General features: G+C 35.5%; 2 protein-coding genes across 3 annotated transcripts; one reads left to right on the top strand and one right to left on the bottom strand.

The window, feature by feature from the left end:
- Positions 1 to 4: 4 nt before the first annotated feature.
- Positions 5 to 9,716, top strand: LOC135688439 (NAD kinase). The gene is made up of 11 exons (XM_089113954.1): positions 5 to 229; positions 842 to 952; positions 1,464 to 1,593; positions 2,062 to 2,170; positions 2,609 to 2,697; positions 3,686 to 3,788; positions 4,829 to 4,917; positions 5,124 to 5,223; positions 5,371 to 5,528; positions 5,784 to 5,866; positions 6,419 to 9,716. The coding sequence occupies exons 1-11, from the start codon at positions 111 to 113 to the stop codon at positions 6,561 to 6,563; spliced, it is 1,236 nt and encodes a 411-aa protein (XP_088970080.1). The 5' UTR covers positions 5 to 110; the 3' UTR covers positions 6,564 to 9,716.
- On the bottom strand, positions 9,422 to 19,775 carry LOC135688449 (eukaryotic translation initiation factor 5A-1). Of its 2 annotated transcripts, none has more exons than XM_065205303.2 (4): positions 19,626 to 19,775; positions 18,218 to 18,399; positions 16,788 to 16,892; positions 9,422 to 9,748 (listed from the first exon to the last, which is right to left on the bottom strand). In XM_065205303.2, exons 2-4 carry the CDS (start codon positions 18,389 to 18,391, stop codon positions 9,551 to 9,553), a joined length of 477 nt encoding a protein of 158 aa, XP_065061375.2. In that variant the 5' UTR covers positions 18,392 to 18,399; positions 19,626 to 19,775; the 3' UTR covers positions 9,422 to 9,550. The 2 variants fall into 2 exon arrangements, with proteins under 2 accessions (XP_065061375.2, XP_065061376.2); XM_065205304.2 differs by having other exon boundaries at positions 18,218 to 18,396; positions 19,626 to 19,771.
- Positions 19,776 to 24,037: the final 4,262 nt, after the last annotated feature.

Genomic DNA, 24,037 nt, shown 5'->3' with positions numbered 1-24,037 from the left:
GCTGCTGCTCCTGGTGGTTGTTGCTGGTGTTGGTGGCTTCCTGCAGATCTCAAAAACTTGACTTTCCGTTGATTTCAAAGGTTATGAGCAAGATTTATGATCCATAAAAGATGTCAGAAGCTGTCCATTCAAGAGAAGAGGGCTCTGACGCTACAGATACCACGAAAAAATCGTCAAAAAGGAAGAACGATGAAAAGAAAAGAGCGACATCTGTTTATTCAAGATCTATGTAAACAAATGCAAATTTCTTATGATGTAAACATCAGAGGACACTAAACTAAGCTGGATAGCTGTATCCGTTTATCTCAGTGTCCTGCACAACATACCATATAAAAATATTACTATTTTAGTTTCAACAATAAAATAATTTCTGCTATTTCTTGTAATGGCATTACTGTAATTAATCCACATCGGCATTGTTTGCCGCCCAACTTTTGAAACTTGCTTAAATGAATAAACAATATATGTATGTATCTTGCATATCCTTGTTTTACAAAGAAATTTGGTCATGTTTGACACAACTAGTAGCCTGATAATCAGCCTAATGCAATGTGCCTTCTTGTTTAAATAATTTTTTTCGCACAAATAAGAAACACAGAATTTTAGCGTTCTGTTCACATTTTAGTTGTGTGTAACATCTTAATAATGTTAAGTAGAAACTGATACTCTTTAATGGAAATGTGAAAAATGAAACTAATGAAGTTAGTTACCCCATTGTAACAATGTTACAATTTATTCAAATTTAACTTCCTCACATTTTGAAAGTAGATCAAATTTTACTCGTTGAATAAACCTTACTTTTATTATGCTTGACTGGTGAAATGTATTTTCTTGCCTACAGTAACCATGCCAACTGTCAACTCCTGGGACCAGCACCTGCACACAAACTTGGTCCAAGAGCTTGTCTTTTGGTAGCCAGAGATTTTCACAGTGATGACATCGAGAAAGACTTGTATTTATTCATTTTTTGACATCCATTTAAACAGCCAATTGCTTGCAGCAGTTAATTTCTAAATATCCTATTTCAAATCTCTGCAAATAGCCACATGTCTATGTTTTCAATCAAGATGCTCTATAGAGTCGAGAAAAGACTTAATTGTATTCTTATTTCAGGTTGATAATTTGTTAGGATCTCTTTTCTTAAAAGCAAGAGCTCTGTTGGAGAATTCTGGGCATTCAATTGCTAATAGCCAATGGATACCTTGCATAAATGCAAAAATTGAAAATAAGCAGTACATAGAACATCATTGAGTTTATTTTGAGTCTGATTTATTTATTTTTTGTCATTGTCATAAAAAGCAGCTGCTTGTAAAGCTGGGCAAATCTTTTTTTAAATCATGAAATCGATATTGTTTTATCTAAAGAGCTCCTCTGGTTATAAATGTACTTTATTTTCTTATTCCCTTTTTTAAATGCAAGAGATTTTGTCTACAGATACATGTATGTCAATTTGTTGTTCTTAGATTTTTGCAAGATCCAACAAGCCAGTTTTTGCACTGGAAGAATTGTCCAGAGAATGTTCTTATCATAAAAAAAGTAAACGATGTGGAAGTGACTGAAAATGCAAAGCAACTTGCAAGATGGCTTGTTGAGGTAAATTGAGCACTTGAGATATGTCAGCGCACATTTGGTTGTCTATGTATAGTTTAAAGTGTATTGAAAAGATGGCCTACCCATGAATATTAACAAGCCGATAACAAAGGCACATGATTGAATATTTCTTAACAACGTTTAAGAGCAAAACATGCTAGAGAAATATTGTTTATAATAAACAAAATACAAAAATTACACGATAGGGTTTACTTAGAGATTGAAAGAAACAAAATGTTTTATTTTGATCCTATCAACTTTCAAAGACTTCCTCTGACATTTAGCATCTTTTTAGATTTGTGTCATATCTTGTAAGGATGCTTGCAAAATAAAGTCAACAAATTATAGGGAAAAATTAAATGATAAAATTTCCATGATATATGATAAAATATTCATATCACCTTCCTGTTAATCATAGATAATTTCCTACCCCTTGTTCTATTATATTGCTGCCTTATTGATTTATTCAAGGAGAAAAGCATGAATGTTTTTGTGGAAAATAATGTGTTGGAAGAAGAAGAAATTGCAGATGATGAAAGTTTTAGAAACATAAAGGAAAAGTTATTGGTGTATAGAAAAGGTTAGGTTTTATTTTTTGCAGTTAAGAGATATAATATGCTGTTCAGTGAGGTGTTTTGGTCTCCACTCTTCAATCATTAATTTGTTTTTAACTACCTAGCTTCCAAAGATATTTCTAGGGCTTTGCTTATATATTTCTAGGGATAAAGCTTTGCTTATAATGCAGTCTCTTGATGTGACCACACCTCATTATTCCTGCACTTAGTATGTTTGTAAAAGTGGAAATATAAAAATTAGACTTGATCCCCATTTAACAATCTTGTAAATTCTGAGGCAAGTCATTGTAAGTTAAAAGTACATATGGGTAGCTCATTTTACCTCCATCTAGGTCATAAGTGGGTCAATGTAGATATTCTTGATGTTTCTCGCTATAGCAAGTATGCATGTAATTGAAGATTACTGATTATTTACATGCTAACAATGTTTGTGCTTATCTTAGATGGTGATGGAGAAGAGCAATGTAATGTTGATCTAATAATATGTCTTGGAGGTGATGGAACATTGATTCATACATCATCATTATTTCAGGTAATCTGTCACTCAATACCATGCTGTAGAATATATCTGTCAGTCTCTTTTCTTGGGGTTTTCAGGGCTTGTTCTTTCCTTGATATTTTCCTTAAGTAGAGATTTATATCAAACTGAAAACTTAAATATCTTTGTTACAATATAGACCTGTGTATTTTTTGAAAGCTGATACAAAGAAGGAAAACTATAAAGTGCACATTTAAAATATGTTTTCATCGCAAAGTTTTAAAGATATCTGGGAAAAATCTAACATAGAAAATTCATGTACCTTCTTAAGTATATCAAAAATCCTGTCTTATGTAGGCAAAAATAAATTATTTTCTCTCTTCAACAAGGTAAGAGGTTTGCCATTGGTAATTGGTCAAGAACAAGGAACCAATCGAACACTTCATCCACATCCAATTTCTGCTTCTCTTAAGTTATTATCAATTGTTTTATACTCTGAGGAATGTTGGATGAAGAGTACTTAAGTATGCCACGTTTCTGATTTCCTGTGTCATTTTGAAAAGATGATTTTTGGAAAAGATTCCAGAGTATGGAAAACCTGAATGATGAACAAAAGGTGACTGGCTTCAAGTTAAAACAAGACTAAAAAAGATTGTAGCAAAATGGCATTTTCAGCAATCAATCAAAGCATATGCGTTGGTGATTCAGTTGTTTGGAGAAAGTAAACATTAAAGTAGCTCGTTGAAAATTTTCTGTTGCTTACATTTGCTTTCCTCTTTCTTCTAACTGACACAAGCATTTAACTAACTTTGAATCTCTGTGTTCAAGATCTAGACTTTTCCTCTTGTTACTACATTTAAAAACTAGTAATTATGCAAAATTACCAATGATAGAATGATAGAATCTGTTTGCCCTCTTATTGACAGGTCGCAAAAAATACATTACCTTTTGAGTATATGAACAAAAGTACTAAATGCTTATTGCTTTCTTGAAATTTTAGATTTGGACCAGGTTTACCAAACACACTGTAATTTTTTTACAGGAGAGCTGCCCACCAGTGGTATCATTTCATCTCGGGACACTTGGGTTCCTAATGACCTTCGACTTTGACAACTTCAAGCAAATAATTACCCAAACACTTAAGGGTAAGGACTTATCTCACCATTTCACCCTAGATTTTCAAACTGAGTGTACCATCAAAGTCACAGATTCAAAAAATATGTTTGAACAATGATGACTTCATAAGCAATAAAGTTTATTAAGACAAAAGCCTAAAGCAAAGTCACTTTCTGTTCAAATTTAAATAATAGTTTTCCAGCCGGGTATTTGCATGAAAAAATATTAAGATAACAGTGTAAAGAAAACACAACTTGTATCTGAACATAACATGGAGAAGCAATTGAGAAAGATACAAATTCTAAAAGTAGATATGTCGCAGTGCAAGCGTGAGGATCACAAGACCGGAACTACGCAATAGGCATAATATAACAGAACAATAGTTAACAGTGTGATTATCGATAAGTATATAGCAGTGATCATAATAGATAATAATGAGTTCTTAACAATTAAGACAAATTGAGTTCAGAAAAATTCAATAACGTTTTGGTCCTCTCTTGATAAGATTTCTTTATTTTTCTGCTTATACTGAGATAAGCGCTCCAGGGATGATGGAGCACATTTTAGAGTGGGGGACTCTAGAAAAGTGGGGGCTCCTTTTGTATTATGCTACCTTTGATGCCACAACCTTAATATCATACTTAAGCAAAAAATGGGGGTACTACAGCCCACCTAGCACCATCTCTCCTGACCCCTGGCTCCTTTCTTTTCTGTTAAATGCTTCGAGAAAAATACTTTCAGTGGTAATGCAGCTTTGTATGCGAGATTGGCCAGTTTAAACCTGAATATCAATGTTATCAACCGTCAAAGAATTTTTTTTAAATAGAGTGTCTCATTTTATTGTTTGAGTTTGGAAAATTATTTCAAAGGTTAAAATATATATACTGTCCTTGTTCACTGAGTTGCAACTAAGAACCATTCTGTTATATACACCAAAGCGTATTATTCTTTTTAACAATTTGTTAATTACATACAAAAAGTGATGTTTATTCTTTTTATTCAAAATCTATTCCTAAACTTTTTATAGCTAGAAATTCCTCCCCTTTAAATGTTTATTCTTTCCAAAAAGAAAATGTTGGATTGACACTGAGATCAAGATTAAAATGCAAAGTTATCCAAGAAAAAGATGGGGAAAATACTGTCCTTGCAGAGCATTTGGTAAGGGTTTGGTCAAACCAACTATAAACTTTCTATTTTGCCAACATTTATAAACAAGATTTTCTTGTGCATTTTGAATGATATCTTGTCTTGTCAATTTATCACCCACTTTACTTTTGACTTAAATATGAGAGCTAATTCATACTTATTCATACTACCCATTCATTATTACAGGAAAGTTACTAATTTCAAGTTTTAAATTTCAGACACTTAATGAAGTTGTGATTGACAGAGGAAGAACTGCCAGTCTTGTTATCTTAGATATCCTTTGCAATGGACAACATTTGACTAAAATTTCTGGGGATGGCAAGTAGAGGTTTTTAATTTCAGTTCAATAACGTTTCAAATTTCAAGGCATTGTGCACTTAAAAAGTATAAAATAACCTTTTGTTTGATTTATCATTTTCAGCAGATTAAGCAAATGTAAATGAGTAAATGAATTTTACCTTTCAGGTTTAATTATTGCCACGGCAACTGGAAGCACTGCATATTCAGCTGCAGCAGGGGCATCAATGGTGCATCCAAGTGTTCCCTGCATAATCATTACCCCTCTTTGTCCTCATTCTCTGTCTTTTCGCCCAATAATAGTGCCAGCTGGAGTAGAGCTCAAGGTTGGCTATCATAACCACTGTTCATAACCCAATTTATGTTATGTATAAGATTTATTTTTCAAATGTACATTGTCACTATTATAAATAAAGGAACAGTGAAAACTCAGTTTACCAAAGGTTAACTTAATCATAATATTTGGCTTTGCCTGTGAGAAAGCATGCATCTGAAAGTAGGAAATTAAACTTCTTCACAAAAAATTTATTCTATCTTATTATTATTCCAGATTCTTTAAATCCCTCATTGTTTTATCATAGGTTAAAAAAACACCTGAAAGTCGTTCTTGTGCTTGGGCGTCATTTGATGGTCGAAACTCAGTTGAAATCACTGATTCTATACTGTAAGTAAGAAAAATTTTCATCAATAGTTTTTTAAAACAAATGAATGATTCACAGTAGCTTTTTTCCAAAGGAGTATATTTCCTAAACAAAAGAGGATAATTTATATAAAGGTTTGTACAAAATTTAGGGAACCAAATCTTTAGTTCACTATACTGAGAAGTTTTGCTATCGGGTATGATGTATCAAGATTTCAATGCACATTATTGAACAAAGTATTCAGTATCAGCAACCAAAGATGGGACAGCAGTTCCCTGTCCCTGGCTACAGATATGCTTAAAAACCGTTACTAAAATGTTTTCGTAATGTTTCATTGCAATATATTCACTCAATGAGTATATTGCAACGAGTAAATTTAAGAAGAGAGTGCACTTTTACAACTTCAAATAAAGATATTTTGGCTAATCCTAAAAAAGGCTTGAAGAAACAGTAACTGCTTATAAAGCGCTCAATTTCCGATATTCAAAACAGTCGCATTTAATTTCTGCAAATTAGGTATATTATTTATCGCCAATCAATTATCATATTGTCTGTATCCTGTTTTTTTACTTAAGCGTACGATTAACAACATCAATCTACCCTCTGCCTTGTGTCAGCCATAAAGATCACCTCAGAGACTGGTTTGACGGTTTAGCTGAATGCTTGCAATGGAATACAAAAGATTTTGGAGTCAGAAGACGAAAGAATGATATACCTTAGCTATGCATTTGGAGAATGCATCTAAACACTTTTTCAAGCAAATACTAATCTGTGCATTTAAGATACGTGTAATTTTCTTTTCATATAATTGATGGTGCACACGATGTACACGGGCAGTTCATGAGCTTCTCATTGTAAGTTTAAAGTAAAATATAAGCACCAATGCTATGCAAAACAAGAAAGATGTTGGGATAAAAAGTGAAAGTGGCGTCAGAGACATGAAAGAAACTTCTCTGGAATTAATTTCTGGCTTAAATTACCGTAAATCCTCGAATTGCCCCCCTCGAAAAAGTCCCCCCCTGGAATAAGCCCCCACCTTAGAACTATAAATTGTCATTAAGCCCCCCCCCCTTGAAAAGAGCTTTCTGCTACCGTAAATTCTCGAATTGGACCCCTCAATTTGATGATTTTTGCCATCTAAGGTTGCCTAATGGAGTTTTATTGAATTGCCACAACAATTTCATACTTTTGGTAGTAATTAATTAAATGCTCATAAAGAAATTCCTACCGAAATAAACGAGGTCTTTCAATAATGTCTTCTTAATGTCTACACCAATTTGATTAAACCAATCCCCCCCCCCCCCAAATATGTCCCCATCCAAAAATAAAAAAGCCCCTAGGTGGCTAATTCAAGGATTTACGGTATTCAGTATTTAGGACATAACATTTGATTGGAATATTTTTGTAATTTACAATATCAAAATATATTCATAGATATTTTTCAGGCTTATATAAAGACACGTTTATAATTACTTGGAACTGAGTAATATCCGGTCTGGTATACAGTTGGTTTTCGTGCACCTCACTCTCATTAATCATGCACTAATTAGTTTAAATGAATCAATAAAAAATACCCAAGGTAACAAACCAATTGGATCTAGTATATATCTTGATTTAAGAAGGTCTTTATATACATGTCATTATGAAAAACTTTCTAGCACACTTGACCACCAAGTAATCTGAGAAATAGCATTTACTTTGCAACTGGATAAAGCATCTATCACTAATGGTTAAAATTGAAGCAATCTTGATTTTATGTGTTGTTCCACAAGGATTTATTCTTGGTCTGTTACTTTTTCCTTTACACATAGATGATATTTTACAGGAATCTTCTGAATTCTCACTTGCTCTTTTCGCAGATGATACTAGCATTTAATATAAATTAGGAAATGTAGAGCAACTTTGAAAAGTTATACATAAAGAGAAAAAACATGCCGAAAGGTAGCTTGGTGCAATCAAACTGCCTCTGGAATTATTGTGAGGGAACTGTCTTACAATGTTTACATCAAACCAATATTCATCCTTCAAATAAAGATTATACAAACTTTTTCCTTTGAAAATCACACTGCTTTGCTTCTTGATCTCCAGCTTCTTTTGCAAAAGAGACTTCAAATGAAAAAGTGTATTTCCCCATCTTGATTCTATGGCTTTTTCATAACTTTTGCTAATTTATCAATATGACATGAATTTCAGCCATGAATTTCGGGTATCAAATTAAGAACCATTTGAGCCAAAGTACATTTGAGAACTTCTAAATTTTAGCATATCCTCAAGTTGTGTTACTTAGAACTTTCCTATTTTAAATTTTAAAACGTTTTGGTTTTGCCAAATAGGTGCTCCCTCCTCAATTAATTTACATATTGTGAGAGCTCTTAAAGAAATTCCCTGCATAAAAATCCTTCCTATAAAGTAGTCATTATTTCATCAAAACTGTCCTTTTGTTGTTGTTGTGATTTGGATCTTGTGGCTACTTTAATTGCATTTGTATGAAGTGGAATTTTAAAATAACTATTGACTAAATTGAGAAAAATTGACACATAGGAAAACATCTGATTGAAGTAATTCATTTTTTGGAAGTTACTTTGAATTACTTGACAGGTCATGTTAGCATTGGACAGCAGAAAAATTAAATAAAGATCTTCAAGTTGAATACATCAGACGCTTGTAACTGGAATCTCAAAAATCCTATTTTTTTAGTAGCAAATACGTTTAAGGACTTCTTGTATTCAACTCATGGAACTTTCAAGAAAAAGGGCCTATTGAAAAAAATTACAGATTAAGTCTAGAGAATTTGAATTTCAAAATAAATCCACTGTTTAGATTTTCAAATGTAAGCAACATTTATACATAAATTCTCTCAAAGATAGAGTGAAAAGTTTTTTCATGATCCACTATTGATAAAATGATAATGTAATAGAAATTATTTGTCACCCGCCCTGGAGAAAATTCACAAAACAATGCTATTTGGAAGGGAACTGTTTTTTCCTTCCTCTATATGCTGCATAAGATGAGATACTATTACAATAAAATTGACATACTTCTTGCAAATTCCATTTTCAGTGTACAAGCAAACGACAAAAGGTTGTTAAATAACCGAATGCCTTTGTTATTTACGGTGCTGCAAGTTAACCATCCATATTTTTAGTTAATTCCTTTGAATAAAAGGCTGAACACCAAGCTGACATAGTCCATAATCATAGCACTAAATCCCATAAAAATTCAGCATTACCAGACATTAAATTCCATTAGCTTAAAAGCAAAGACATCAAGACATTTCTATATCAGAGTTAGTTAAAGCTACTTGTATAGAACAGGACAGTTCTAAGTGGTTTTGAGAGAATTTACAGCTCTGCCTACATTGTGCACTTCATGACAGACAGATACATAGTAATTTTCATTAACAGTTGATATATATTTGAAGCTTGAGTAAATGTTCCTCTTGTTAAAACAGTAAAATATAACTTAAATATAGTTTAACTACAACATAGATAAATATAATAGACAGTTACTGCTGATCCAATAAGAAATGTGACTGACAAAACATGGCATAAAAGAAGACAAGCACCAAAACAAAAAAATTCAGTTATATCAGATTTCATCACTTCTTTGTCAATAAAAAGGTGCTAAATGACAATTTTCTGGCTTATATTTCTGGGTCTGTAAGGGAAACAAATACTAGACTGGATCTTTCTGAGATATTTCCAAGTTCATGAATTCATTGGTTTTGTACCAACAGCTGCTTCTTCACCCATTGAAGTTAGAATGGTAACAAGAATTGATTCACCCAAATCAAATTTTGACTGTATTTCCTTGCCACAATCATTTTCTGGTACTCTGACATCTTCTTTCTGGTCCCCATTATCATCCATTAATGACAAATAACCATCATCTTCAATGTTTACCAACTTTGAGATAAGAAAAATGACAATGATAACAACAATAAAATGACAATGAAAAGAACAATAAAAATGACAACTTCACAATGTTGTTTTTAATGCTGTTATTTTTTCTAAGCGCAGTATATGATGATGTTATTTTGATGTTATTTTTATAGCAATTTCATTGAAATTGTTATAAGGCAAGGATCCCTTGGAGATAAATGTCAATGTGCATTCCAATCTTAATTGAACAGAACAGACCAGACCAACACAATCTGATCCGATCCACAGATCATTTCCGAGATAGGGCTTTTTCGGCTTAATGCAACCATGTAACAGACAATATAAATAATCAGTAGTTCAATTAATCAGCAGTTCTATTAAACTTTGTATCATTCATTCAGTAATATATCTAAATGTGAAAATTTGAAGTGTGTTTTCTTTGCTCCACCATCTCAATGATGTAACTAAATGCACCTCTCAAAAGAAAGCCTATTTGCCATGACTCAATGCCTTTAATATCATACATTATACATATATCAGACCTGGCGGTTTGAGGTGAGCGATAGCTCCCCTTGCTGTCCGAGAGGAGCTGTTAATTGCTCACCTGAAATGATCATGAAGAAAAAATAGCTCCCCTCAGATTTACAAATTGGTATATCTTTTTAAAAACGATTTCTTCTGTCTTCACATAATTTGTTAAAATTTATTGTCCCGTTGGGGCGCTTTTATTGCATTGGCAGGAAGTCGGGAATCGTCAATAAAGTTAACTGATAATTGGCAGTAAACTTAACGTTGGTATTTGAGTCATAACTTCAGTCTTTTTGGAAATGGATAGTGAATCTAAAGGTACATTTGTAGAGCTGAGAACATTTGTACGAAAACAGGCATGTTCTTGGTAAAAAAATCGAAGAAATTGGTAAGAGAAAAATGGTTACTTTTGTGTGGTGCAAGATTTGCGCAAAACACAAAGAGTCAATCCTTTCAAATCCTTTGTGCAAAGGAAGTGCCAGAGCTGTAGTAGAATCGTATATTAAAGGAACAAATGTGGTGAAAAAGTCAAACATTCAGCGCCATTTTGATGGTAAATATAATTTTGTTTTGATATTATTTTCCCATATCTCATTTCCCCATTTCCAAGCTTTGAATATACTTAATACACATGCTGCTTCCTGCAAGCATAAATCTAACAAATTAGTTTAATTCTCCCAGGTTTACCGAATAACGAACATTTCTAAGGTGTAACTGTTGGCAATGATACAACCTCCCTCTGATGATGAAATCTTATCTTCGATATTTTATACATTGGAGCAAAAGAAAACCCAACATTGGGGAAAGGGGTTACGGCATGCCATCATCATCACACATTACCAAGGATCATTTCAAGGTTTCACATGTGGCAAAGATGCCTTTCAATGGTTTCAGAGCAAAAATTAAAGGCTTACTAGAAACGTTGCAGTCATATGAGTGCTTTTGCAAAATGGCTAGCTACATAGATGTACTAGAGGCAACAAACTCTACCATGCTATGCAAATCTATGACCCACAGTACTGGGAAGACAATGTAGACTATGGTGTGAAGAGCGTCAAAATCATTCTTGATAGATTCGCTATTCGGCTTTTGGAAGTTGGAATCAGCACAGAACATGTTTTTGCTGAATGGAAGAGATTCAAGCTTCTTGCCCGACAACAACTGGTGGAATTTTTTGCAGAGCCAAAAGTTCTTTGGCGGCAAGTTTTGAGTTTTGAGACGTTTCAGTTTCCCAACTTGTGCCTTGTTATCAAGTTGTTGATAACCATTGCAGGATCAAACTCTGCCTCTGAAAGGGCATTTAGTGTTTTGACCCTATAACTTAACGATCGTCAGCTGTGCATGACTCACGAAACCATGGAGAATCTAATGAAAGTTAAAGGGAATGACAAAGTGTGGACAGAAAAAGAAAAAGACATCTTGGCACGTTCTGTCGACATTTATCTTGAGAAGAGACGGAAAACATAATTATCAGCAGCAGGAATTGAAGGAGAGGAGAGCCATCCAGCAAAAAGATATGCCTTGATAAAGGCAGGCAATTTGAAGGTAAAAACTTTGAAGATTCAGATCAATCTGAGACAGACAGAGAGTCCAATGACAGTGACTTTTTTATGTGGAGTCAAATTATTGACATTTTTTGACATAATTTGTATGTTGCATGTAATATTGTGGACAATATCAAAACTTTGCTTGGATCCATAAAACTTACGGTTGCATTGATTTATAGCGTTATGCTTGACCTATAGACCATTTTGAGTAAATTATATATGTTTTGGATTTAGCTCGCCTGAGCAAATGAGGCGAGCGATTGACAGCTCACCTGCAAAAGTACAAACGGCCAGGCCTGATATATCATACACCACAACCTTCATATCATACATCAGGGGAAAAGGATGTTATTTATAGGAACCACAGTTGGGAAACTATTATAGAAAGTTTGACTACTGATGACAGCATTTCCCTTTTTATATATAAGCAATATAAGCCAAATTGCTGGTTTAGAAATTGATATAGAAAGCAATAACCATGTAGAAGACAGATACTTATGATTAATGATAAAGGCTATGAAATGAAAAACTAAGAAAACAACTGTGGACAAAAGCCAACAATGATATGCATCCATGACTGAATCATATTTTTGAATCATAGGTTTTGTGCCATATTAAATTATTAACATTTATAAGTAAAAATAAAAATACTATCCAATGAATTTTATCGTACTTTTCTATTTTGTCAGAAGGTTTGATCATTCAAAGGTTTCTGGTTTTAAAGTGCTTCTAAGGTCAAAAAATAACTTTAATTTAAAGATATATTATACCAATCTGGAATCAATTCTTTTTTGGAATTGCTATATTGCATCTCATGATATTGCTATTGCTGTTCAAAGTTTGGCCTAAGCTGTTAAGGAAGCAAAGAATCTGTGACGTAATTGGGGGCCTAGAGTCACATGTTTGAACCAAACAAACAGCTGAAGAGGTGGAGTTGACAACAATTTCTACAATAACGAATTTCTACAATTTCTTGTTTGGTAAGAATATCAAGTAAATAACGAAGCTAGATTAAATATATGTGCATAGAGAAAGTTAATTCATAAAAGCCAGTTAACTCTTTGACCTCTTTGAGCTCTAAAGCATGATCATAATCGTTTCTGTGTGGCTAGGCCAAATCAAATCACCGCAGCAGACAGTTTGTTGAGACGACAGCTTTCTAACTCTGGTTCAAAACATGTTGAAATAAACACTATTATTTCCTGGTTGTGTTAGGTCTAAACATTCCTTGCCGTGAAATTTGCTTTCGCCTAATATACAACACTCTCTTTTGCTACATTCCAACTCTAGCCAGATGGGCCCTTATCGTGCTAGTTCATTAGGCCTATTGTATTTTCATGTTCCCTGAGCAACATCATCAACACCTCCTGATGTCACTGGAGGCATACTTTGTTATTGGCTCTTTTCTGTGTTGTGACACTTTCCGAGACTTTTAACAGCATATTCACATTCTATCTTTGGAAATAATTTAATTCATCGAAATCAGCGAAAAATTTCACATTGGTTTCAAACAAAAAAACATGTTGTTATTTTTTTATCTTAGAAGTACTTTAACATGATCTTCTCAGTATCTCAAATCTATCAACAAGAAAATTTTCAACAATTTGAACAATTTGCCCTTACAGACAGTTATTCGTATTCCTTTCCGAAACTTTAAACGTGACTTGGACATGCTTTCTGGTAAGAAACAGCACCAGAAGGAGAACAACACTAAACATTTAGCAAAGTCTCACTCTCTGAAAATGCACCTTTTTGCAAACTACTGGCATGGGCTATCCATTAACCATCCAGAAAAGATCTCACTCAAAAGAGCATTTAGGAGAAAGATAGTACCTTTATAAATATGGGTGTTCCTGAGTGAAAGGTAAAGTCGCTAGTGAAAACAAAGCATCATTGCTTTGTTATACATGTTACTTCAAATCAGGCCTGGCTGTTTGAGGCGAGCCATAGCTCGCGCTTGCCTCCATGCTCTCCTCGCAACCTGAGGCGAGCTATGAATTGCTCTCCTAAACAGAACATGAAAGGAGAATCGCTCCCCTAAAATTTCCTATTCAGAGAATTATGAAAACGCACAAGGGTTAATTGGTTTATTTTTGTAACAGCGATTTCTCCCGTCATTACATTTTTTGCAATTAACTTTTTGCTTGTTGGGCTTTCTTGTTATGATAGGCATAAACTTCGATCTATTCGGAAAAGGATAGTTAAGCGCAAGGTACGTTTGTAGCGATTAGAACCTTTCAATCTTAAGAAAACAGGAATATTTTTGGAAGGAAAGTCGAAGAAATTGGTAGGAATTGTAGATAGAGGATATAATAAGACAGCAGGTCCCTCCCAGCAATAGAAACAAAACTATCCCTCAAAGAGAACAAGGTACTCTGTCTTGCAGATCAAAAACGACAACCAAAACATGGAATTCCACTATCCAGCAGCATTTACTGAAAAACCCAGATTGCATGAAAAACTATAACGGCGACATGTTTGGCATTAATGGCAAAGCCTGATCATCGTTCCATCTACCTGTTTGTGAATCTATCTACTATATAAACATGACCGACCGACCGCTTCTGTGTAGACATAAGTGAGTTTGTTTTCACCTTAGGACTCCGTTGGTAACATTTTCAATACGAAAGCGGCACTGATTGGACAACCTCAACAGTCATGTGTGCGCGTTTTCTGATTGGCCTATTTCGATCCAAAACTGGGTATTTTAGCGTAGAGTTTTCCATCTATGTTCAAGTAAAGGGGGTGCCTAAGTCACGGTTAAAGCAAATAAAAATTGAAAGAAGTAAAACATCACACTCCTGACTGAGGCTATTACAATAAGGCAACCGACAGATACTTAAGGGGCCTATTAAGTCATCTGTCGATTGTCTTTGAAGTACATTCTTTGTGTTACTGCAGGCTTTCGTCGGAAAGGCGTGCGGTCGCACGCGCACGCCCTGGCGCACGCCTAACGCTTTCCAGGAGTGCAAAACATCGCACGCCTTCTTTTATTATCGGAACAAAATTCATAATTATTGGTTTTGTGGGTTTTTGAGATGAGTTAATATATTTATCCTTCCTTGGTACAATTGCTTCATGCCACTTCAAAAAGGCTTAACATCTTATCAGGATTGCAGACTAAATAAACAATTTTGAAATAACCATAGGACTAATCTACAGTGGAATCCCGATATTATGAAACCTGACCTGGCTACAAGTATAATTAATTTTCCGGCATGACAAGAGATATCTGGCCCCTTGATTTCTGCCTCCGCACAACTTCTCTCGGTATAACTAATCCCGTATGTAAGGAATTTTCGTATATTAACGAGCCTAATTGTAGTCCCTTCATTTTAATTTTCCTCAATATGACGAACTTTTCCACAACTTTTCACCGTTATTTTGGTCTACTTATTCCCTGTGTATTTATCGCTATTTCTCGGTGGAATCATCATTGTCAGCGACAAAACATACATTGGCAAACATGCACTTTTAATGATGCAAAAAGGAGAAGAGATATGTGCGAACGTTTGCACCTTTTCAAGGCTAAATGGCATTTCATTGAAAAAATTCAAACACAGAAGACTGTAACAGACATTTTTGTCCCCGAACTTTAAGAGGAACATTTAATGTTTTGAACAAGATTTTCATTTCGATCGCAATTTTAGCGAAAGCAGCCGATTATGCTATAAAAATTGGCCGATTTGCCAATGATGCGATAAAAAATAGCAGATTATTTGCGGATTTCGCTATGCTTTAAATCTAGATTTTAGCGACATTTGGTTTAATGAAAAATGGGCCATCATTATTTTTTACACATCTGGCCAGTGAGGTTCATATAATAGCTGTCATGCTTGATAACAGAGGGCTCTCGGGGCAAGGGTTTACACGCAAAAACGGCCATTAGAACCAGATGAACGCCACAGCATCAATGACTCGATAGGCCTGTCGGAACCGGGGGGCTGGACCCCCCCCAATAATTGTCAAACTGTGGTATGTTTCCTTTATTACAGTGTACTGAATGAGAAGGGAAACAATGGGAAGCCCCCCAATATGAATTTCGTTCCCACGGATGAAACCTGCTTACGACATGGCAAACATATTTCTGAACTTGTAGTGCCGTTTTTTGTTGATATATTAAATAAGCTCAGTTTATACTTGTTTAGAAAATTGCTCAGTTGCTATAATGTAAGTAGTCATGGTAAGAATTCAGCGAAGTGAATTTCATCAAATTATTGCTGTCATCATTGTCTTGTTGGCAATTTCTCCATAGAACTATCATAATTACCAAACAGTTTTGTGAAAAAATGTCACACGCCATCACACGCCTGGATGTTTTCAGGGGTGCGGTGGTTAGCACGCCTGCTATATTTTTCACACGAAAGCCTGTACTGATTTAGCTCGCCTCGGCAAATGAGGGGAGCGATTCACAGCTCACCTATAAAAATACAAACGGCCAGGCCTGTTCAAATGTTTAAAAATTGGTGGAAAGCAGGCATTTAGAAAACCAAGACTAGTCACTTGTGAGCAGTTGATACCCAAATACCAACTGTCCAACCTGGAGTACTTTTCCTCAAACAAATATTTTTAGATGGGTGATCACCTCATGAGGTCATTTACACAGGTAGTTTGTCACACTTGTAAAAAATATACATGTCACACTTCAAATGTCTTCAAACATGGACTGTGATAATGCCATGTGGTTTATGCGTGATACAGAAAAGAGCTAGACTGGCTCCAAGGCTTCAGGCCTGCTAGACAGAAAAGGCTCCAAGGCTTCAGGCCTGCTAGAAGAGGAAAGTGAAAGTTTGAGGTAGACTTTGAGTACCTGGAAGAAAGTGAGTTGGAAAAACAAGGCAAGGCAGTGCAGACACATCTGAAAGAGAAAAGGTTAAGTCTTTATGTGATAGAAAACCACAAATATGTGTTATATATATATATATATATATATACAATCTTAATAGTGCATATTAGAATGATATAATTTATAAAAATAAAATTTTTACCTGGTAGTCTTTACGTTTCACATGAGGCACATTCATGTTATGAGTTGATGGGCAGATATCTTCATACTTTTTCCCAGTGAAAATATCAATTCCAACAAGATGCACCTAGAAAAAAACATAGTAAAACAAAGTAAGCATGGTTCTATGAAATCCTTACCTTTGAAGTGTGCTAAGCATTATTCATTCTAAATTTATTATCCATATAAATTTGTTGTTTCCTTAGAAATGGGAAATCTTTTCATTCTGTTGTTTTCTTTCTGATGGAAATCATTAATTTGGAAATCAGATCAGAGTAGGTCCCGTATTGTTTCATTCTTATCGTCTTCTAAACACAATAAAGCAGCCAGAAACCAGACCACAGAATAGGAATTAGGCAGAAGGGGAACTCCTGCCTATCAGGTGAAGTCTGAAAAAACTTGCGCATGCGTTAACTTATACGAGGCTTAGCATGTATCTGTCGGGGAAATTAAAAAAGAATGAAAGTAGACAACTTTATTTGAGATGAAATGCCCCATGATAGTGAACAAATTCAATTATATATCATAATTCGTTTATATCTGATTAATGAATGATAATTTGTCATGGCTAAGTTCGTCTAATGAAATCAAGGTTAAAGGGGAATTAAGGAATTATATTGTTGACTCAGACTTCAAAAACAACAAAGGAACCGAGGAGAGTTACCCTTCTGCCTATTTCCTGTTCTGTGGCCAGATGCTTTAAGAAGAAGCACAAATGATTTCAAATTTGTGTTTTTGTTATTCAATAGTTTCATTTGATCTTAAGGATACATACAGTTAGTTGCATACAGTTATATACAGTTAATTGTCTAAGGACTGAAATATATAGAGAACAGCTTGTTTATCTGACTGTACTGCAAGGTTATTTATTTGCTTTGTCGAGTTATTCATTCTTTGTTTCTTTTTAAAGCCATCAATGCTTATACAGTAGTGAAAACTGACAACAAACTAGGCGAGAACTATCACAACTTCTCCCCCTTACACAGCTCTTAAAATTGCATGGAAGCCTTCTGCCAGGGACTATCTGGTCAGTGTCAGACTTAATGGCATTTCCACAAGTGGCACCTGGGGTATTATTTGGATGCCACTTGTTCAAGTTACTCATAGAGGGTTTATGAAAGCACAACATTGTAATTACTACTTTCCATATGATATAAAAGTGTGCAGTTTCATGTTGCTACCTTTGCTTGTGGCCATTTTGATGAAAGCAAGTGAAATGAACCATAGTGAAACAAGACAATGGATCTGCGCAAAAAGGGAGAAAGCAGAATTTCTGAGTGTTCAGGATGACTACCTCATTTCCAGTCAGTGGCAGCTTCAGTTAGGGAGTTAAGAGACTTATTATTTCCAAAGGTCATCTGCATGTGCTATAGGAACATTAAACAACAAAGACTGTAATATATATGTACATACTTTGGCATGACCATGTTTTCCTGTCTTTGATGTTGACATCTCAACAATTTTGCAAGGACGGTTCTTGATAACAACATATCCATTCTTTCTCAAAGCAGAGCACTGCTGTGGGAAGGTTGATGAGGCCCCAGACTCAGCTGACTCAAAATCTCCTTCTTCAAGAACATCAGCCATGACTGCTGCTGAAAAGATCAGATAGTTATCAGAAGAGAATACACCATGAGACCATCTTCATATGAGACTAATGCACGATCAACTGTCTCATTAATCACAGGTGGACTTAGACAAGAAAATAACAATCTGCATCTAATTCTGAACATTTTACAGTGCTGTAAACATTTAATTGATAAATTGGCTTGCAGGAACAGTTTTCGTGGATCTTTCAAAAAAATTAGCAAGTGTCAGCCATGACCTTCTGTTAACAAAATATAATGATACTTCGATATCTTACTTTCAACATTACTTTATTACATTGCTCACTTTAATATATACTCGATGATACTTTATTGCATGCTCTTTTACTCTATTCCTTCGGATGCCAGGTAGAAAGCAAATTGACATTAATTGGATTATGACATTAATTATTGTAGCCAACATGAAAGAAATGGTTATCAATAAGAAAAATAAAAAAAATATGCAAACAGATTCCATCTAATGCCTAAAAACAACTTTCTGATATTATCTTTTTAATGTAAATTTTATAATGATTAACACTATAAAAAGCCACCAAGGATGGGAGTGAATCTAATCACATATTTAGATATTGATTATGACGAAGCCTGCAGGAAAACATCCATAAAGTTATTTTCACTAATTATCTTCCCAGATTTTGAAAATTTAATTTATTTATAGATTTAATTTATAGTTAGGATCTATTCAATATATATTGATTTTAAACAGAAATTCACATTGTTTTCCATTCAGGCTACAATAACAAAAAATGTTAAATAAAGGAAGAAAGACTACTCTTACTAACGACTTATAATAAACATTCACAGTTAAGGGTGATAAACAAATTCAACTTTGGGATAAGAACTTACCCCAACGTTACAACAACATACCAGCTTTGCCTCTTCAACTATGTTGCATCTGACTTTTTGACAACAAATCTTATGATATTCACCGGTTAAAATCCATAATTTTTAAAAGATCGAAATAGAATGTTATAGATAACAAACAATTCAACTCTAAATATTCCTAGCTTTATTCATCATAATTCTTCAGGTCACATCATGGGTCCTTCATGTACTTCAATATAGTTTATTTTATGGGCGATGAACTGGCGGATGGCCTGGCCTAGCATTCGTCGAGCGATGATCAAATCAATGACCGTCAGGCTCTAGAAACATAAGAATCTTGTCTCCGTACATAAAAACTAAATGTTATAGATAGCAGTTGATTCGCTTACCTTTTCGACTGAATTTGAAATATCAGTGGATATTCTTTGCCTTTAAAGGCTGACAGTAGAAAACGTGGATACGAAAGGAAAAGAATGATCGGTCAGCATGTGCCGAGGAATGGGCACTAGGCGTGGACAATAGCATTATGGGAATGAACTCAGGGCGTTACGAAATGGCACAAGAGGGAGAGCTTGCCGGAGCCTCCTAGCCTGCGCGCAGACCAGTGGCGGATTTAGGGGGGGGGGGAATTGGGGCAAGTTGAAGCAAGTCTGGCGCCCCTTTTTTGGAAATTGTGCGCCCCTTTTGAAGAATGAGAATCAGGTGATAAAGTTTCTGAGACCGAAAGCTTAATTTGCTTCAAGGATTACTTCAAAGTTATGTTGTTTATTCTGAAAATGGGTCTGAAATTGTTGTATACAGCGTAATCTCGTCACCAATTTTTGAAAAATTTTCAGTGCCCCCACTACCAACTGCCCCTCCTTCAAATTTGCTCTAGATCCGCCCCTGGCGCAGACTCGCTTGGTTTCCCAGATATGAACCTAGTTGATTGAAAATTTAGTTGATTGGAACATTCAGTGTTTTAGGAGAGAAGCACTAACTTTTCCATTCAACTTTATTCATAAACAAAGCATAACTGCATTTCACCCCGGCATACAGGGCTTTATCAGACTGTGCTGCCGGGGCGATTATGATGACTCTGATGAAGCCCTTTAATTTGCAATTTTGACATGATGTCTAGGATATCATGCCAAAGTACAGGTAAATCAAAGCACTTTGAGCGATATTTTACTCCAAAATGTTGATATTTTCATTGTCTTAAGCAGTCTCTTCGTCAATCTCTTGTCTTCGTCTTTATTGTAGTCTTTTCATTTGCCCCTTAATGTGTTATTATTCGTTAACTAAAATCATTATAAAATAGGGATCTTTCGGTTGTTTCTCGATTAAGCCGCCATGTCTTGTAAAATGCATACTAGCCCTAAAGAAGCGATCATAGAGCAATATATTGGAAAATATGAATTATTGTTACATTTATGAAGATATGATTTTGAATAAAATTGTACAAAAACCCTTGTCCTATCCAAAGTCAGTCAAAGGGAGGTCTTGTCTCGGAGTCAATTGTTCTCAATCTTTGTTGACTACGGGCGTTTTTATGAAAATTGTAATACTTTCGAGTATTATAAGATCTCATCAATTTGCGTATTAATAGATCGAAAGTGTTTTTTCTTATGGCATTTTCATATATACAAAATTAAGCATCTGAGTTTACATAAATCAGGAGCAAGGCCCAATAACAGCAAGTGAAAGATGAAAGTGCTTTGAGTTATTCACTGTTTTCTTAATAGGCAGGGCATTCCTCTCAACCATCGACCGCATTGCCTAACCTTTGTTTTCTCGGCTGATCATGCAACTATATGGTATAACGAATAATTTAAGCCCTTACAACATTTTCAAAAATTCATCGAAGTCACGTTACCGATGACGTCAAAAAGGTTATGTTTCCTACACTAAAAATCATTGTAACTTCTTAAGTATACGTCTGACTTCAATATAACCGCTAGATTCAGGCTCGCCTGAAGGAAAGCTTTCCAATGATATATACACATCAGTATTTTAACGATGTCAGCATTTTCAATGATGACGTCATCACTTTCAAAATGGCCGTCGAACAGTACATTTTAAGACAAAAGCTCTGATCTAATCAAACGCATTTCTGGATCGTTTTGTGGCAATGTTTTGTCAGGTAATTATTCTGCATCACTCAATTTAACGTTTCAAGCTACATACCGTAAATCCTCGAATTGCCCCACCCGCCCCCCTCAAAAAAGCCTCCCTCCTCGAATAAGCCTACATCCTAGAACTACCAATTCTCAATAAGCCCCCCCCCCCTCGAATAAGCCCCCACTGCTACCAAAAATTCTTGAATAGGACCTCTCAATTTGATGATTTTTGCCATCTGAGGTTGCCTACGGCATTTTATTGAATTTCCACAACAAATTCATACGTTTGGTAGTAATTAATTAAATGCTTATAAAGAAATTCCTATTAAAATAAACAACGTCTTTTACTAATGTCTTCTTAATGTCTACAATAATTTTATAACCCCCTCGTATAAGCCCCCCCCCCCCCTTCGAATAAGCCCCCATCCCAAAATATAAGAAATAAATAAGCCCCCAGGGGGCTAATTCGAGGATTTACGCTATATATTCGCCTCAAATCCATTTACCGCCAGAATCCTTTGACGAACTGAAGTCATAAACTTCCCGTTCACTCTCTAGTTCATCAGAAAGTTCAGTGCTACTTAGGTCAGAGTCTACTTGGCCTGTTGCTTCCTTGTATTCGTTACAAGCACCGATTTCGTCGACACTACGGGCCTATTTCGGTACCTCTATGCATCTCTAGCATTTCTTTGGAGCAGGGAGATTTTCACTGCCATTTTCGACATCTGCCCCAACGCTTTCTTAAAATGTCGGCTCTTATTTTTCCGTCTTGACTTCAAAGAAGGAGGCAGCAGGGGTACGTGAAGCAAAGATTTCAAGGAAGACTTTTCAGAAGACCCTTCCAGCCATAACTCTCGAAAGAAAGTCTTGACGGATGGTTCTACGCAACGCAACCAGCATTAAGCTATCTTCTAGGAATTTGAATCAGGAAGGAGTTTAATGTTATTTTCATATTGTTATACATTTTTAGTCTTGTTTCCACATAGCTTCTCTTGGCCTTGCCAGAATACATTACCATTTGAACAAACTTCTGAAAATCTTCTATATCGCTATCATTAACCACTTTTTCTTCTCCAAGGCTGTCAAGCAGTTCAAGGTATCGCGGGCTCCTGATGACTGTCTTCAGCAACCTTACCTTTCCTACGTTGCGGAAATAGGATTTAGAATTACACCCAGATAAAGCATGTAAAGCCTGTAGATTAAGGCAAACATCTCTTCCGAAATGGGAACCATTTGCGTTTTACATGGAGAAAAGCAAAAGCCCAATGTGTCTTCCTTCAGAAATCAGTCATATAAAATCAATTTACTTCTAATTTCGATACAGGAGCTCGTGGCATTTATATCCTGACCTCTTGGCCCAGGTTCACCAACTTATGCCCAGCTTTAGAAGCAACAAATTTGATAAGGCTGTGCATCCGCGCTCGGTAAGTTGGCATCGGCTTGATGGAGCGAACTGCTGCCACTCCGTCTACTATCCAAACGGCAGACTTCGGAGGCATGTCTTTGATCCATTGCCACTCTTCGAGCAAGAGTCGTTGCAAAGTTATTTTGTCTGACTGACACAAAGTTAAACCAGCTGTAGCGATAGCAATTGAAAAAGGAACGGTTGTCATGGGATGAGTAAATGCCTCTTGCAGACTTTCTGCCTTCAAAATGAGTAGTTGAAGGCCTGTTTTTGTATTCCTTGACCACGGTAATTGCTGCAGGTGTCCCCTTAACTTTTTCCAGATCTGTCTTCAGCATTGTTTTCTTGATCGGCGTGAAGAATTCAACGCTGCAATTAATCAGGCGATCATTTGTGAAGCGATGCATATTCTCTTATTCTATGATCGACGCTGCAAGGAGGTCAGTAGAACTTTATTGATCTAATTATTCACCAGTTAAAGTCGATTTTGCAGGTGCAACAGAAAAACGATTGGTGCCATAGCTTCGAAGAGTTCCATAAGGCTATCATTATGCTTCTGAAGGAGCTTTGTCCCACCTGGAATGCTGTACTTGAGTACTCCCACCTGGAGTGAATTCATGATGACTTTACGAAAAAGTATTGCTTCAGAGCCTCTCTAAACTTGCTATGAATGTGGGACGTAGCAATTCAAGTGTTAACCGCATTAACGTTTGCTGAAGCCAGGCCTGTATGGACCTTCAGTCCCTTTAGCTTCTTGATTAAATAGCTCTGTGTGTAAATAGCAATGAATCTCAGAGAATTTGTTTTGAAATTTCCGCCAAATCCTTATTTGTTTCAATCTTGGAATGCTGCAGTTTGTTCACTCTCACCCTGTAATGATTGAAGTGCAATGGAGAAGCAGATGTTGGTATGTACAGTAGCGGGCATAGTTGATGTGATTCAGTGCAAATGTAAGCAGAATCATATTTCGCACTGCTTGCAAAAGTAACTTAGCGTTGCTTTTCTGCACAGCTGCTACCATGCTCAACAAAGCAGACAAATCCTCCAGCTAAGCGATTTCAAGACATTTTTCAGTTTTTTGACGATTTTCAAGAATCAACAGTTTTTTGCATCAATCTGCCATTGCTTATGGGCATTGACTGTGTGTGTTTTTTGGAAAAGACGTTGGCGAACCCATGAGTTGATGAAAGCAACCCATCTGCACCTTGATCTGACTATACAAGTCAGCATTTGTTCACATAATTTGGTTTATCTTTGCCTTCCCCATTTCATCCACATGAACAAAAACATGAAATAT

The sequence above is a fragment of the Rhopilema esculentum genome, chromosome 19 (genome assembly GCF_057945365.1).
Source record: "Rhopilema esculentum isolate cy_ngs chromosome 19, ASM5794536v1, whole genome shotgun sequence".
Lineage (NCBI taxonomy): Eukaryota > Metazoa > Cnidaria > Scyphozoa > Rhizostomeae > Rhizostomatidae > Rhopilema > Rhopilema esculentum.
This window is presented reverse-complemented; position numbering and strand designations above follow the sequence as displayed.